Here is a 15322-nt window from a genome sequence, read left to right as displayed (position 1 = left end):
GGAATTGTATGACACAATGAAATGATCACGATGTTGTAAATGTTCTTAATGTTCAATAAAGAATATTAATTTAAAAAAAAATGTTTTTCTTTAAATGGGTAGCACTCTCACCACTGAGTCAGAAGGTTGTGGGTTCAAATCCCACTCCAGAGACTTGAGCACAACAAATCTAAGCTGACACTCCAGTGCACTACTGAGGGAGTGCTGCACTATCAGAGGTGCTGTCTTTCGGGTGAGATGTTAAACCAAAAAACATGTGACAGATGTGACCAAGAACAGGTTATATTAACAAAATGGAAGGCTCTTTGCATTTCTAATTATTGACTTTTGCAACCTATGAGGCCATATTGTATTTTATATCCAAAAATCACACTCCGTATTTGTTTCATTATGCCCTTGAACTGAAAGCATTTTCCAAAATTGGGAGAAGTTTATTTTCCATTCTGATAATCATTTTCACAGACTATATCCTGTTCTTGTGATGTCTGAAAATGAGTCTCTGTTCTATTGCCCATGGTGGTATTGCATAGATGACTTCCAGCTGACAACAATTCGCAAACAATACTGAAAAACATTTTCTAACTTGTTGCTAGTCGCACTCAGCTTTCGATTCAATGTTAAAATGAGCACTTGCACCAGTACAAAATCTAAAGAAGTGTATAAGGAGGTTTACTTCTCTTCACCTTCGGGTACTCAGAATAATTTGTCTTATTTGCTTAATGTTTCCATTTTTCACACTACTTACTGCAACTGCCTCCATCTGCAGTAAAGATCAGCGATACATTCTGGTCTGGCATGGTCAAAGCAATATAAACTGCAGCAGCAGCATAGCCAAATAGTATCTTTAGTACGAGATAAGTGAACATATCCAAGCTTGCTTTACAATTATATGAATATAAATGAGCAAAAACATATTTACATTTTAACAGGTGAGTAACTTCTTTAAATTCACTCTGATTTTCTTTTTACAAGTATCAAAGAACTGCCTTCTTTACACAATTCCTCACGGCAAGACATGTTCCACTTACAGATCAATCATGTCATGGTAAATTGTCACGGTTATCAATGATGCCATTCCATACCTATCTCCATGATGCAGCTATAAGCTAGGGGATTCAGAGTGACTTCAAATACATACCATTTACTGACTGGAATAAAAGTTCCACTGCGAGTGCCGCCATATCAGTAAAGGTGGCTTTGTAGGCGTCCTTAAAGCAAGCATTCGGCCCCTTACATATGGAAATGATGGGCCAAGTATCTATTTTAGGCCCCCTTGTAGAACCTGGTTAAGATTGAGCACAATAGGAGCCAGGTCTGCTCCATTCAGGATTCTGTAAGGCTGCGATTTCCCCTACCTCAGCGGGTCCGGTGCGGCCGGGGTCGGTGGTGGGTTGCAACCCCGCTGTTGGCTCCAGCCCGCTGTCCAAAGTGATCATACGCTGATTGGGCTTGTTAAGCCTGCCCAACGCGTTTCCCGGCCAACTGAAGGAAGCGGGTCTAATGACATCACTTGATGACGCGTCATCAACCGGTTTCCTTAAAGGGACCATGCACAAATTGATTTTGACAGTTGTGCTGTCAGTGTTCGACAGCATTGAGGTGCTGCAAACGCTGACAATCACTGCACAGAGGTGCAAGGCTGCACCCAGGCTCTCCCATAACTCCCTGCATATGCTTATGGAGGGAGTCACAGCACGCAGGGAGGTTCTCTTCCCTTCCAATGGGCGGAAGAGACCTCCCCAGGAGATCAACACATTGCAGAGGAGGACACAAGCAGGGATGTGGTCAGGAGGACCAGGCTGCAGTGGCGCAAACCTTTCAATGATCTCAGTAGATCACGAAACATTACTGCAAAGCCACACTCAACCTCATCCTGCTGTGCCACTCATCACACCCCCATCTCTCTGCCTTCCCTACCCTACTCCTGCACATCCTTACTCACACCAACTTACCCTGCACCTCCACCCATCCCTCTCTATCTACATTATCATTTCCCCATCTCACTAACCATCCTTCACACTCACCCTCATCCTAGTGCAATCATACTAACTAACTACACACATAGGTGTTTTATGCAATGTTCATGTGAAGTTTCTGTTAATGTGCTGTCAAACATTGAAATCTTTATTTTCAACACTTTGCTTCCTTGGACAAATTTGTGTGCACCTTTGGAAGTACCTTAGTGAGTTGTAGTGAATGGTGAGACATAACGGTACCCCCTTCAATGGTCATGAGTGTGAAACGAATGGCTTGGGCATTGTAGGGATGCTTTATGGTGTTGGTGTGGGGTGGTGCCAACCTGGTGCATCACGTGGCAACCAGGGTATATAGCTTCAAGTGAAGTAAATCTGACTATGGTGAGGCCATCCCTGGCGTCCCGGGCAACAATGTGCACGGGTGCTGATGCCCTGTGTCCTGTGCAGCATCAGGTGATTGTGGAGAAGGTTGGTGTTGTTGTTGGTGCTGCTGGTGTGCCTGATGCCGCTGGTATTGGGGCTGATCGTGGTGGGATTCTGAGGACCAAGGTGAGATAGTTTCAAGGGCGCTGATGCTGATGGAATAGATGGCAGGTGAAGTTGAGATGACAGAAGCGATCTGTCAGTGGTGAGATTGATTGTTCCAATTAGATGACACTGGATAGAGCGTTTGCTCCAAACACTCGCAAGCTGCATAAAGCTCAATCTGTCTTCCAAATGCAGTAAGCAACAGCTTCTGACCTTGGAAAATGAACAGCTATAAAATGGGAGCTTTGATAGAACATTTGCAGCTGTCAAGTTAAGAAATGATCCCATGGTGACACGTCTCCCGACCTGCTTACCTGACGTGATCTTCGAGCAGCAGGGAACCCGTGGGCGAACTCATAAAATTTAAAGGTGAGCTTAAAATAGTTAAGTGCCTGTTAACAAGCATCTAAGTTGCCTCCTCCGCCGTTTGATGTCGGTCTGTTTAGCGATGACACACCCGACATCTAGGAAACTAGTGTGGCGGCGGGTTGACAGAGGGTTCCCGACCTGCTGTCAGAAAAAACATTTCCCACCTGACCCGCCACCAAACATGCCTCCTGACCCCCCGAAAAATTCCCCCTTAAGTTTAAAAATGTTTTTAACCCTCTTGTGGAGCAGGAGTGCTCCCCGACGCCATAGTTTCCCACACACTCCCACCTCCATGGCCGTGTCACTTCCCACCACCCCACCAACCGCCCCCCGCCGTACCTTTGGGCTGTTGCTGGCGGGGCAAGCGGCCTAATATTCATTTTATTCAAACGATCTGACTGTGGAGGTTTAACAGGCACTGGGTGCGCGCCCAATTAATATTAATAAGGCCTGAGGCTCAATTTTGGGTCGGGCCTCCTGGCTGGGGTGCACGGAGCCCATTTTAGGTCTGAAAATTAGACTAAAGGAATTTCAAGGCCTATAAGTTTTGTTCATGAATTATATCTGTCTGTATCACTTTACCCCAACAACAAGAGCCTGCAAATTAGTAAAGTTTTATGAAAATAAATAGTGCCAGACTGCAAGTATGTCAGAATCAAAGGCTAATTTTTATTTTGGTGATCTTCCCACTGAAGTCCTATTAAGAAAACAAATTATACCCATGTGTGACGTTTTGGATACCTTGTAGTTAAGCTCCCTCCAAAAATAGAGAAATGCTTATAGCTAAGTAACCAGTTTCATCAGCATCTATGTTGTCTCCATAATTCCAATATCAGAAATAAAGCAGCATTTCTGACACTATTATCTTTTGACACGTAGCTCAGCTTCATCTGTCACATGTACAAAGAGAAAGATTAGATTTGTAGAAAAGGGAAGCAACACTTCTGCAACAAAGGTTCAATATCAACACTTTTTGGCTTTGAACACCAAATTGTCATAAATCAGATTTGAAAGGTTTGTAGATCTCTGAAAAAATTGGAGTTGTTCACTTTTTGGATATTTAATATCAATCCATTTTATAATAATCACAAGGAGTTGGTAGCCATGAGAGACTGATACTTTTTTTGCGGGGGGAAAGAGAGGTGGCGCGGGGGAGATATTCACTGAGTTCAGTCTGAGATTGGTTGTGTAGGACAGAATAAGTAGGAGTATGTCAGGTGATAATTCAATTTGGTAAATGTCTGGAACGGTCATTGCTCATCACTGATGGGATCATCCACAACACAAAATATAAATCTGCATTAATATACACTGGCTCATACTATCTCCTCTGTATTTTCATGTCAGGTAATGTTAGCATTATACATTTATAATACTTTTCCACGTTCAGTATAAAAATGATTTATGAACTGCAGATAGGACCTATATTTTTATTATTTTGTGTTAAAGTCACAGTGATAAAACAAAATGCATTTTAATTTGGTGTGTGTGCATTGCCTACCAGGCATGACAAGGATGAAGACATTATGCAATGATTGTGCCTGACTTGCATCCAAGTATACAAATTGTATTCTAATCAAGACTGCTGACACAGCCCAGATCAACTTCAACAATTAAATATAGATAGTCTAGTGCTGGCCTGTTATGCTTTTCTGGTCACTTTATTTTCTGTGTCCTGACAAATGGCTGTGCAAATCAGTGGGAAGATTGAAGCAATTTCTTCCATATCGCCATAAAAATGTCAAAATGAAATATGTTCTTAAACTAATGTAGCATGCTTACTACTGAACTACAGTCAAGAAGTTATGTTTTTAAGACACTGTGGCCTAGAAATTGGGTATAGCCCCGCTGGAGGCGTTAGAACTGGCACTGCGCAAAGTTTATAGCCAGATGAAACTTATCGCTGCCTGGCGAGATATTGGGTTGCATCGCCCCCAAAGGGGATTGAGGCGCTAACTCAGACGTTGCACGGGGCTCCTAAGGCGCAAAAGTTCAGGCGCTACCCAATATCGTCGCGGACGGGCGCAGCGCAGGTGATCTCAATTACCGATAACCACGAGACTTCCAGGCGCCGGCCGGCTCTTAAAGGGGTGGGTCAGTCAGCCTGAGCTGCTACACTCAACGCCCTGTAGGCCTCAGAATCGGCGCTCGCCCTTCTCTGGCGCAACAAGCTTGGTGAGGATGGAGAAGGTGAGACAGAGAGTAGAGCGCTTCAGCACTGAGGCCCTGGACCACTTGGTGTCTGCAGTTGAGCGCCGTCGAGATGTTCTGTATCCTGACAATGGCAAGAGGCTGAATCAAAAGGCTTACCGGCGATCTTGGAGGGAGGTTTCTCAGAGGGTCAACTCCAACAGCTTGGCGACCAGGACCCCTGTTCAGTGCAGGAAAAAATTCAATGACCTCACTCGGGTCGTTAGGGTGAGTGTTGGTTATGCAAACTTCTGATTCCCTCCATCTGCACCTAACTTCGAGGACCCTGTTGCCATGATGCCCCAATGGCCATCTGTCAGCAAGCACCTATGGCCCTTTCTGGGCACACACATGGACATTTCTCTCAAGGCATCATGTAAGGGCCCTTGCACCATGGGGGGCATGAGATGATCTCTCAAGGCCACATGTAAGGGCCCTTGCACCATGGGGGGGCATGAGATGATCTCTCAAGGCATCATGTAAGGGCTGTTGCACCATGGGGGGCATGAGATGATCTCTCAAGGCATCATGTAAGGGCTGTTGCACCATGGGGGGCATGAGATGATCTCTCAAGGCATCATGTAAGGGCTGTTGCACCATGGGGGGCATGAGATCATCTCTCAAGGCATCATGTAAGGGCTGTTGCACCATGGGGGGCATGAGATGATCTCTCAAGGCATCATGTTACAGAACTTCCCCTTCTTTCCCCTGCAGTCCAAGCTGGCGACGGTGTGGAGGGAGCAGCGTCGAACCGGTGGCGGACCTCCACAAGTCGTCACTCTGACGGATCTCGAGGAGAGAGTGCACCAAATTCTTGGAGGGCGTCTGTCTGGTCCTGTAACCTCTGCAGCTGCCGACCCCATTTCCGACAGCGAGGGTAAGGCTCTCTCCTTTTTCAGCTGTTTCCTTCCACTTGGTCCCCCCGCCAGCATGCTTCCTCAGTATGCAGCCATGTCAGAGCCTTGCCGCAATCTGCCATGCCTTTCCGCCAACCTGTCCTTTTGCTAAAGCCACTCTTCCACCTCCCTGCTTTCAGATGATGCATCACCAACTGGGGATCGACGCCCTGAAGCTGCCAGTGCCAGTGCCTCCGGAGTTGAGGATCAGGAGGAAGCCGGCCCATCCGCTCCAATCTCAGAGGAGCATACACATGTACAGACTGGGGATAGTAGTTCCCTGGAGGGGAGGCGGGGGGGGCTCTGATGATCAGGCAGTTGCCGGACCAAGCGGCATGCAGCAACGCAAGGGGGGTAGGCAAGTTCGGCCACCGTCTCCCCAGAGGGCAAGGCAGGTAGTGATGACTGCTGCACAGAGTGCAGAGGAGGTGCGTCGCCTGGCTGAAATGAGCACCCAGGCCCGGCTCAAGCACACTGAGCTGATGGCTGCAGTGGGGAGGATGCCTCAGTCAATAGATTCACTGGCAAAGAGTGTGTTGGATTTCGGGGCAACAATGGAGAGGACTCTCCAGGGCTTTGGGGCAACAATGGACAGGACTTTCCAGGGCTTCGGGGCAACAATGGAGAGGTCTGTCGAGGGCTTTGCACCAACAATGGAGAGGACTGTCCAGGGCTTCGAGGCCGCTATGGAAAGGACTGTTCAGGGCTTCGGACAATCCCTGGAAAGGTCTGTCCAGGGCTTGTCCGAGGCAGTGGAGCGGTCAGCACCGGCCTTGTCCGAAGCAATGGAAAGAACTGTCCTGGGCTTCTCCGAAGCACTGGCACCTGGCTCACAGGTCCTCACTGCTGCCACGCAGTCACTTGCCGGCCTCGTCCACACCCAGATTGAGGCAACGCGAACTCTCACTGCAGCCACCCTATCTGCCTCAGCTAGGATCACCCTGGGCCCTTCAAGTACCACGCGAGGCCAGGAATCAGTGGAGCAGTTGCTTGTGGCGGTGGAGCCGAGCCGGTCCCCTCTGAGAGCCAGTATGTCGTCCGACCATGGTGCAGGTGTCCTCTCTCAGCAGGTGACCATTGCTCATGCCACCGCTGGAACGTCTGCAGTCCAGCTGCCACCAGCTGCAGTTCACACTGCTTCCAGCCATGGCCAGATCAAGCAGCCAGCCTCCGCACCCTCCAAGCCCAGAGGTCATCCAGGCCGTCCATCAGGGGCTTCTGCGCTTCCAGACAGTCAGCAGGCGTCCCCCAGCCTTCACCCCGCCACTGGGGTTCAATTACGTAGGAGCAGCAGGGAGGGAAGGGGCCGAGCGCGAAAGAGAAGTTGTTCTCCATCAAGGGGCCAGCAGTAGAGGGAGGTCCTGAGATGTTTGTTTGGCCAAACTCAAGGAGACCCTCACCTGTTGGAATTGTTGGGAAAAGTTTGTTCAGTTTGGCGGCTTTGCCGAAGAGTTTATTGTTATTTCGTTTGTTATGGTTTTTGTTGACATGATGTTGTTTTGCTGTAAGGAAAGACTTTTGTGACAATAAAGAGAAGTTTAAATGTGCTAAGGTGTACGTGAATAATTACAGTGATGCTGGCCTTCAGATGCTTTCTAACATCCAAAGTGCGCAGCAGTTAAGACACTCATCATTCCGCCAGAGGGGCCTCGAGACAACTCACGAGCCAGTGACGGATGTCCCTTCCACTTTCAGGAGCCCTCCCATCTTCCTCCTCCTGCTCCTCCTCCTCCTCGTCCGCATGCTCCTCCTCCTCCTCCTCCTCCGCCTGCTTCTTCAGGGTCAGAGGGAAGGTGATGAATTGACGCCTTCTCCTATAAAGGGCAGCTGTAACTTGCCGGATGCAGCAGTGGACTGCAGCCTGAGAGATAATCGCGATGTCCCCAATGGCTCACTGAAAGGATCCGTTGCCATAAAAATTGAGGCCAACAGTCAGTTTAGCGGCCACCGACAGAGAGGTCATGCACCGTTGACGCGGCTGCAGATCCTCAGTAAGCAGGTGGCACAGCTCAGTAACAACGTCCATCCCGGTTCGGAGCCTTCGCACACACTGCTCCTCCCGACATGTCAAGGTATGACCCCTAAAGACCCTCGCAGCATACCCTCGGATTGGGCAACCTCCATTGCCCCTCCTCCTTCTGGCCAATCCCGGCCCTCTCTCCCGCCATCTTTCTGCCCCTTCATAGTGTTCGGCCAGAAGCCCGTCGCCCTCCAAAGCATCTCCCATTCCGATGCCAGTTGGTCAGAAGGCTGTTAGGTCTAGTGCTCCAACTGCTCCGGACAGGTTTGAGGGTCCCAATTACTCTAATGCTAAAATCCAAAAACTCTGCTCCACAGTAGCTCCCCAAATCTCTCCACCAACGATCGCAATGAACAGGCCAAGTGGCTGAAGCTTGTATACTAGAGCTGTCCCCTTTAAATAGCGCCCCCCGACTCCGAGAAGGGCCTGCTAACGCTCCCTCGAACAGTCACTAATAGCGCTAGGCGTTAAGGCTCCGGGCGCCACCCAATATCCGCTCAGGCGCCCCTAAAAGGCGTTGCATGATGAAATGATGTCATTATGTGCTTGCACTCGCGGGCGCGCGCAAACACTTAGCGCAGGCGTTAAATGTATAGTCAATATGGGAGTTGTCGCTATCTTCATTGCGCCCGCCCTAACATTAGGCAACGCCCCAATTCTCGGTCTCTTAAGGCGCTAACCGCTGGCGCAAACAACCCAATTTCTAGGCCCGTATTTTTTAACTAAGCAAGTCTCAAGACAGGACCAGAGTACGAATTATACCAGCCACCAGCCTCAGGAGCCAGAGGTATGGGTAGCAACAGCGTAATCTGAATATTACCAACACACCTCCTATATACAGCTGTGCAGAGCAAAAGAAAGGACCCAAGGTAATTCACTCCTCCATGGGATACCACAGACCTAGTTTATTAGCCTTGATGGAGTAGCCACCAATTTGAAAGGTGCTTTTGCAAATACTAACCTTCTGATTGTGTGTGGGCCTGTAACGTTATGCATAGCTTTCGTCTGCCACCAGTGCATGAATACTGGTCCCAGGAAACAGAAATTAGTGAACGAGACATTGTCAAAGTGGAGCAGAGTCTAAATGAGTCAGAGGTCTATCCTAGCCAAAACTGAAGCCAAGACAAATTGAAAATATGAAATTTGATATAAACAGAGAACTATGAAATAGAAATTTGATAATAACTACATTGAGATCTATAACTACCTCCATTAACGTGAAACATTAGTAAATGTGTTAAAGGCTAAATGTATTTCCATTGAGTACCTCATTTGGAGGCCATTTTTCTTAATAATAAGGATTGTGCAATATTCTCTAACATTCACTTTATCATATTTACTAAATCTTATACAGTACAGTATTGTATTTCCAAAATATGTTGTTAACACTTTTTGAGGGAAAGTCAGTAATTGCCAAAGCTTGTCTGTTGGGTTGCCTTTTTTTTCTCTATGATCGTGAGCCAAGCCAGATAGTGAGTTGGCTTGAACGTTTCATTTTCCCTGGCTGAATTATTGTTAATACAAAAAGGGAAGGGAGGGAGAGAGAGAACAGAGAGTCAGATAGGAGTTCTATTCATGCTACAATGATAAATTCAGATTTAAATCACATTGTCTGCATCATGTAATGTAATCAATTTTGATAGCCAGACATCCCTGTGCCGATTATGTTAGTTCTAGTGTAAGTGAATTTTAATGAAGCTGGTTTAAACACCTTCTATCCAGTAGTGTAGTCTGGCACACCACAACAGGCTTTATAATTCAATACCATTCAACACATGTTCTGTCTGGCTCCTGCAAAGGTGCAGAGCAGAATAGATTTGATTTGGATCAACACACTGAAAAATATTTGCGGGGTAAGAGATGGAAAGATGGACAAATATTCATCATTTGTACAAGGGCATCAGTTTAAATTGGGGCTGAACTGATCTGAACTGAAACTAACCGTACAATGGTTACTCTCACCTCTGTCCAAAAACAATTTGAATGCAAATAGTTTTCCTGTAACCAACACTATAGTTTATCTCACATCTGATGTGAGATAAACTATAGTGTTGTTTGATTTAAAGCTTATCCCTCACAGCCAACTTTAAATCAGCATGAAGAGATAGAGGAAGAGGGGAGGATAATTTGAACCAGATCAGAGCAAATAGCACTGTACTGGTTCAGTGAAGTACTGAGGCAGTGATGCAGTCAGAGGTGTCGTATTTCGGATAACTCATTAAACTGAAGCCCCGTCTGCCCCCTCAGGTAAACGTGAAAGATCCCATAGAACTATTCTAAGAAGAGCAGAGGAGTTCTCCCCAGTGTCCTAGCCAATATTTATCCCTCAACCAACATTACTAAAACAGATTCTCTGCTCAGGATCTAATTTCTCTTTGTGGAATCTTGCTGTGTAAAATTGGCAGCCATGTTTCCTACATTATAACGGTGACTACCCTTCAAAAGTATTTAATTGGTTATAAAGCACTTTGGGATGTCCTGAGGTTGTGAAAAGCATTATATAAATGCAAGTCTTTCTTTCTTTACCCTATCTGGCAATTTTAAAGCAAATCAGCTGTACATTTACAGTAAAATGATATTTTATAGTTGCTAGTGTAGACATAGAGACTGAAAGCCTGTTTATATCTGAGCTAATTGAATCTGCACTGGAGCTTGACCTGTACATATCCAAAAAAAAAACGCATGTTGAGCTAGTATTTATATTACATAGATTATTATCTTTGCAGTCTAGTTCCATAATATGTTGGATATCATTTTCACAGAAGAGGGAGATGAAAAGCTACAATTAATCAAGGAACTCTGATGACATTGTGAACCACAAAACTAAAGCTTAAATAGTCTTTGAATATCAGCAGCATCCAGAGATTGAATTAGTCTTTAATTATCCTCACCGCATGTTATTTTATATAACATAGCATAATGTGTTGCACAGTCGGAGGTGCCATCTTTCGGATAAGACGTTAAGCTGAGGCCCCATCTGCCCTCTAAGGTGAATGTGGACGATTTTAGAAATACGTAAAATTGTTGGGCTGTAGCATTGTAGAAAAGTGCGCGCCATCTGTAAATATAGCGGCTTCCATAATAATGATAGTGAGTTCTTCTCCAGACTGAGAAGACCCAGAACAGCACTCATGACTTATGATGGCATTTCCAACCTGTGACAGAATGTTTGAGAACTATCATCAAGGGGGAGACATTCCATTTCTCCTACAGGTATATGAATCCTGGTAGAACTTCAGAGACAGCTAACGCTAATTTTGCAACACAGCATGTTGCCACTCACAATTAACTATTATTTGATCTGTGCATTCTCATATGATTTTTCAAATAATGTAAAATAATCATCCTGTGTGTATTATGCAAAGACTATTCAAGATAGGTAGATAGATAGACAGATGCAGGAATCATTTTTGCTGTGAATTCTGTTTGCTATGACAAGATTTTACTTTATCTCTATCACGATTGCTGGTTACTTGCGTATTACTAACAGCTTATTGCATGGAAGAACTGAAACATTTGTTTTCAATTACAAGCAGCTTAGCCTTGAATTGTGCATTCCCGACAATGATTTGAAGAGTGATTTGAAGAGTAATTCAACGACTCTATAGGGCACTGCTGTCTAATCTGTTCTCCACTGGCCACATGTGGATATTTGGGAATCCAGATGTGGCCAAATGCATTAGTAAATCAAAAATGGATAACAGACACTGTCATTGGGCACATGATCTCAATACTCATATTCACATAACGCTGCAGTGTATTTTAATCTTTCTGTGAGTTTGTTGGTAAAATGGTTGAGACACAAAACAGAGTGTGCGATTGATTTTTGATCATTGTGAGTGCTTTGCTTCCTTGGGTGTTGAATGGTGCCAGATGTTTGATAATTAAATATACATGTGTGAGGTACCTATACCGGTATTGAGCGTATGTAAAGCGTTTTCTAAAAAGGTTATTACACGTGGCTAAAACAGTGTCGCCCTAGCCACACTTGTGGCTCATCAGCCATTTCTCTTGGGCAACATTGCTGTCAGGTAAATTCATCAATCCTGCACTCCCAGCAGGGAGCCACGTTCTGAGGGGGATGTAGCTTGAAGGCAGGGCCACAGCATTGTAGCACCAGTTCTCTGACCCATGCTCTCTTCACGCATGGCTCCCTGCTGGGAGTTACAGGGCTGATGAATTTATCAAAAAAAGGAAACACTGCCGCTGCTGGATATCTGAAACAAAAACAAAAACATATAACGCTGGAAATACTCAGCAAGTCAGGCAGCATCTGTAACGAAAGGAAAAACGCTAACATTTCAGGCACGCCCCTTCGTCAGAACTGGAAAATATTACAGACGTTCAGTTCTGATGAAGGACTATGTCTGAACTGTTAACATGCTTCCTTTATTCACAGATGCTGCCTGACCGGCAATGATGAATTTATTCCTAGATTTAAAAGGACTTCAAACTTCGCTTCTTCATTATGTACAACAGCACAATTGTGCCACTAGACTGATTCCCACAGTCAATCTGGAAGGAGTGCTTTTAAAAAAGATAATTACAACATTTAGACAGTATACAGGGAAACATTAAACATTTTATGAACTGAACAAGTGTCTCCATGAATCTACGAGGAATGCTATATAAATACAGGATTAATACTTAGATAAGTGGATAAATGTATGATTATAACAGGAAGGTTCTTACATTCAGTTGCAAGAAAGTGAATTGGCACACGGAATGGTATATCTTTTAGCTGTGTTTGTTGTAACACTATGGTGGATGGGCCTGGGTACTCATGCCACAGCACTACTAGTGCTGGGAGGGCTGAACAGCAATTTTTAGTGTTACCTATTAAAAGTAACAGAAGCAGGAGGTACCTTTACAATTTTGGCATTATTGTTACTTCTAGGTATTACCAATATCACAAAAGTGTTACTAAATTATGACAACATAAATAGGAGTGACAAATGGGGAGTCGCAAGAATTTTATATATACATACAGGTAAGGTGGCTCAAAAATAAAGTTTAAATATAGCAGAATTTGTGACCTGAAGTTAATGTATGTATGTTAACAAATCCATGGGGACTGGGTGCAGAATGAGTTAGCACGCTGCTTTCATATCTGAATCCAGCCCAGACTGAATGGGATGAAAATTTCAGCTCTGTTTGCTACATTGGCCCTGAATAAGCCAATTTTGGCAGTCTGAAGCTAATGGCATGTGTCCATAACACAATATTCACAGAAATCACAGAAACCCCACAATGCAGATAGAGGCCATTTCGGCCCATCGAGCCTGCGCCGACACATATCCCACCCGATCCCCGTAACCCCACGTATTTAATCCCCCTAACACTAAGGGTCAATTTATCATAGCCAATCAACCTAACCCGCACATCTTTGGACTGTGGGAGGAAACCGGAGCACCCGGAGGAAACCCACGCAAACACGGGGAGAATGTGCAAACTCCACACAGACAGTCACCCGAGGCCGGATTTGAACCCGGGTCCCTGGTGCTGTGAGGCAACAGTGCTAACCACTATGCCACCGTGCTGTCCATATTGTCCATGACTCTGCACTAGTTGGCACTAAATTGCCAATCTCACTCAAAGACTCTGCAACAACTGAAACGTTTAAGCTGATGTAGGATCTTGAGTAGATCTCTGCATCAACCCATGTTATACCTGACCTAGGAGTGTTGATGTTGGCACTGAATGTCAGAAGTGGAAAAAGGGGGTAATTCCCCAGAATTCCTATCCTTCACCTCAATAAGTAGGTAAAGTCTCCTCCTCCTCCACAACACCGCCACCAAATGCAAGGTACAGCTCTGAAATGATCAGGCCCTGATAACTGATTAAATTGTCCCAGATTTTAATAATTTGGCTTCAGTTTTATAACGGTTTAGTATTCAAATGGATCACATTAGTTTAACCTGCTTACATGCTGATTTCAATAGACCAAGGTTTTCAGGATCCAAGTATTCTGAATTCCTTCAAATAAATGTGAGGCAATTGAGGGTGCGGTGGACACGGCATGTAAGTGATCATTTTTATAATAATTATGCACCTGGACAATTTGAAAGATGCAAATTTGAAGTAAATTCTATTATCACAGCCTCACCTCAAATGGCCCTGTGTTGAGTTGCAGTTAAAAGTATCGACTTTAATTTGGAAAAAGCACAATTTGGCACATTTCAAAATACATCTAAAGTAATATTTAAATGATTTTTTTCCCAGAAAAGAACGGCGAGATAATTTTTTGCAGTTATTATTTAGAGTACACATACAATATAGTTCAGCAAGTGAGCAGTCGAGCTATACAGACTGGCAAAGTCCCAGCTTCAGTTCACAGTCTGTGCTCAGTACCTTGATCTGGACTGCAGCAACTGTAGGGGAGCTGCAAATGGCCTCAGTGGCCCTGGATTGCAGAGGTGGAAATCGGCTGGGGTTCACTGTTCTGATTCCACTGACCTCCACGATGGAAGTGTTTGTGCATATGGGGATAGGAAAGTCCAGTGAGGACAGGATGGTGCCTCTAGCACTCAAATAACCTGCCAGCACTCAGTATCAAGATTCACAAATGAAGAATGGAACTGTACCCCAGCAAGCAGCAGAAGGGGAGGAGAGAAAACTGAGGGGTGGAGAGAAAGACTCAAAACATTGAATACTTGCATTCATATTTTTTTAAGACATTTTTAGCAATTCAAGTTTGCATCATTGTAGTGGAATGGCCACATTGCTTACCTCTTGGCAAAATCCTTGCATTATCCACCAAGGTTAGAACAATCCCACCGAAAATAACGAAAAGAAATTTGACAGACATTTTGCGTGGGAGCTGACTTAAGTGAAGCTTTCTTTTAGAGATCTGGATCAGTAATGAGCCTGAAACTTAAAGTAAGGCACCATCAGCTCTGGTGGGAGGAGACCCCGCGTCGTCAGCCGTCACACTGTGGGGGGCGGGAATTGGCAACCTTTCGGAAAACGGTAAAAGTAGGTTCTTGCTGCCAAACCGCCCTTGCTGCAATAGGTCCCGATAACTCCTGGCAATTGAGAGAAAATAATCAATTTTGAACCGGAGATTTCTGAGATCGATGTAAAACGTGCGCCTGTGTCGAAATAAACTCCTCCTTGGAGTTACATTTTGCAAACAGCGCTCGCAAAGCCCGCAGACCAAAGCTTTAGCTTCACTTACATTTTAATTACGTTTGATCTTTATTGTGCGAAACATAAAACTATTTTTCAACTCCTCAATGGAGAGTTGCCATATATGTAGATAAATGCTGGAAATATAATTGCTGCGCTCGAATGACATGTTGAAAGGTAGTGGGAAAAAATAGACAATACCTTTTTTTTGTTTA

At 45.0% G+C, this 15322-nt stretch overlaps 1 protein-coding gene across 16 annotated transcripts in view; it reads right to left on the bottom strand.

Annotated features, from left to right (window-relative positions):
• The window catches only part of abi3bpa (ABI family, member 3 (NESH) binding protein a), a 365809-nt gene extending 350757 nt beyond the window's left edge, over positions 1–15052 (bottom strand). For 11 of the 16 annotated variants that reach the window (XM_086006953.1, XM_086006957.1, XM_086006961.1 and 8 more), the window contains exon 1: positions 14709–15050. In XM_086006953.1, the coding sequence (XP_085863079.1) occupies positions 14709–14787 (79 nt within the window). In that variant the 5' untranslated portion in view covers positions 14788–15050. Of the gene's footprint in view, positions 1–14708 lie in introns of all 16 variants that reach the window. The other 5 variants (XM_086006967.1, XM_086006963.1, XM_086006969.1 and 2 more) reach the window with 4 other exon arrangements.
• Positions 15053–15322: the final 270 nt, after the last annotated feature.

Source organism: Somniosus microcephalus, chromosome 14, assembly GCF_052327205.1.
Source record: "Somniosus microcephalus isolate GS21.2 chromosome 14, FLI_Smic_1.0, whole genome shotgun sequence".
NCBI classification, from domain to species: Eukaryota; Metazoa; Chordata; class Chondrichthyes; order Squaliformes; family Somniosidae; genus Somniosus; species Somniosus microcephalus.
This window is presented reverse-complemented; position numbering and strand designations above follow the sequence as displayed.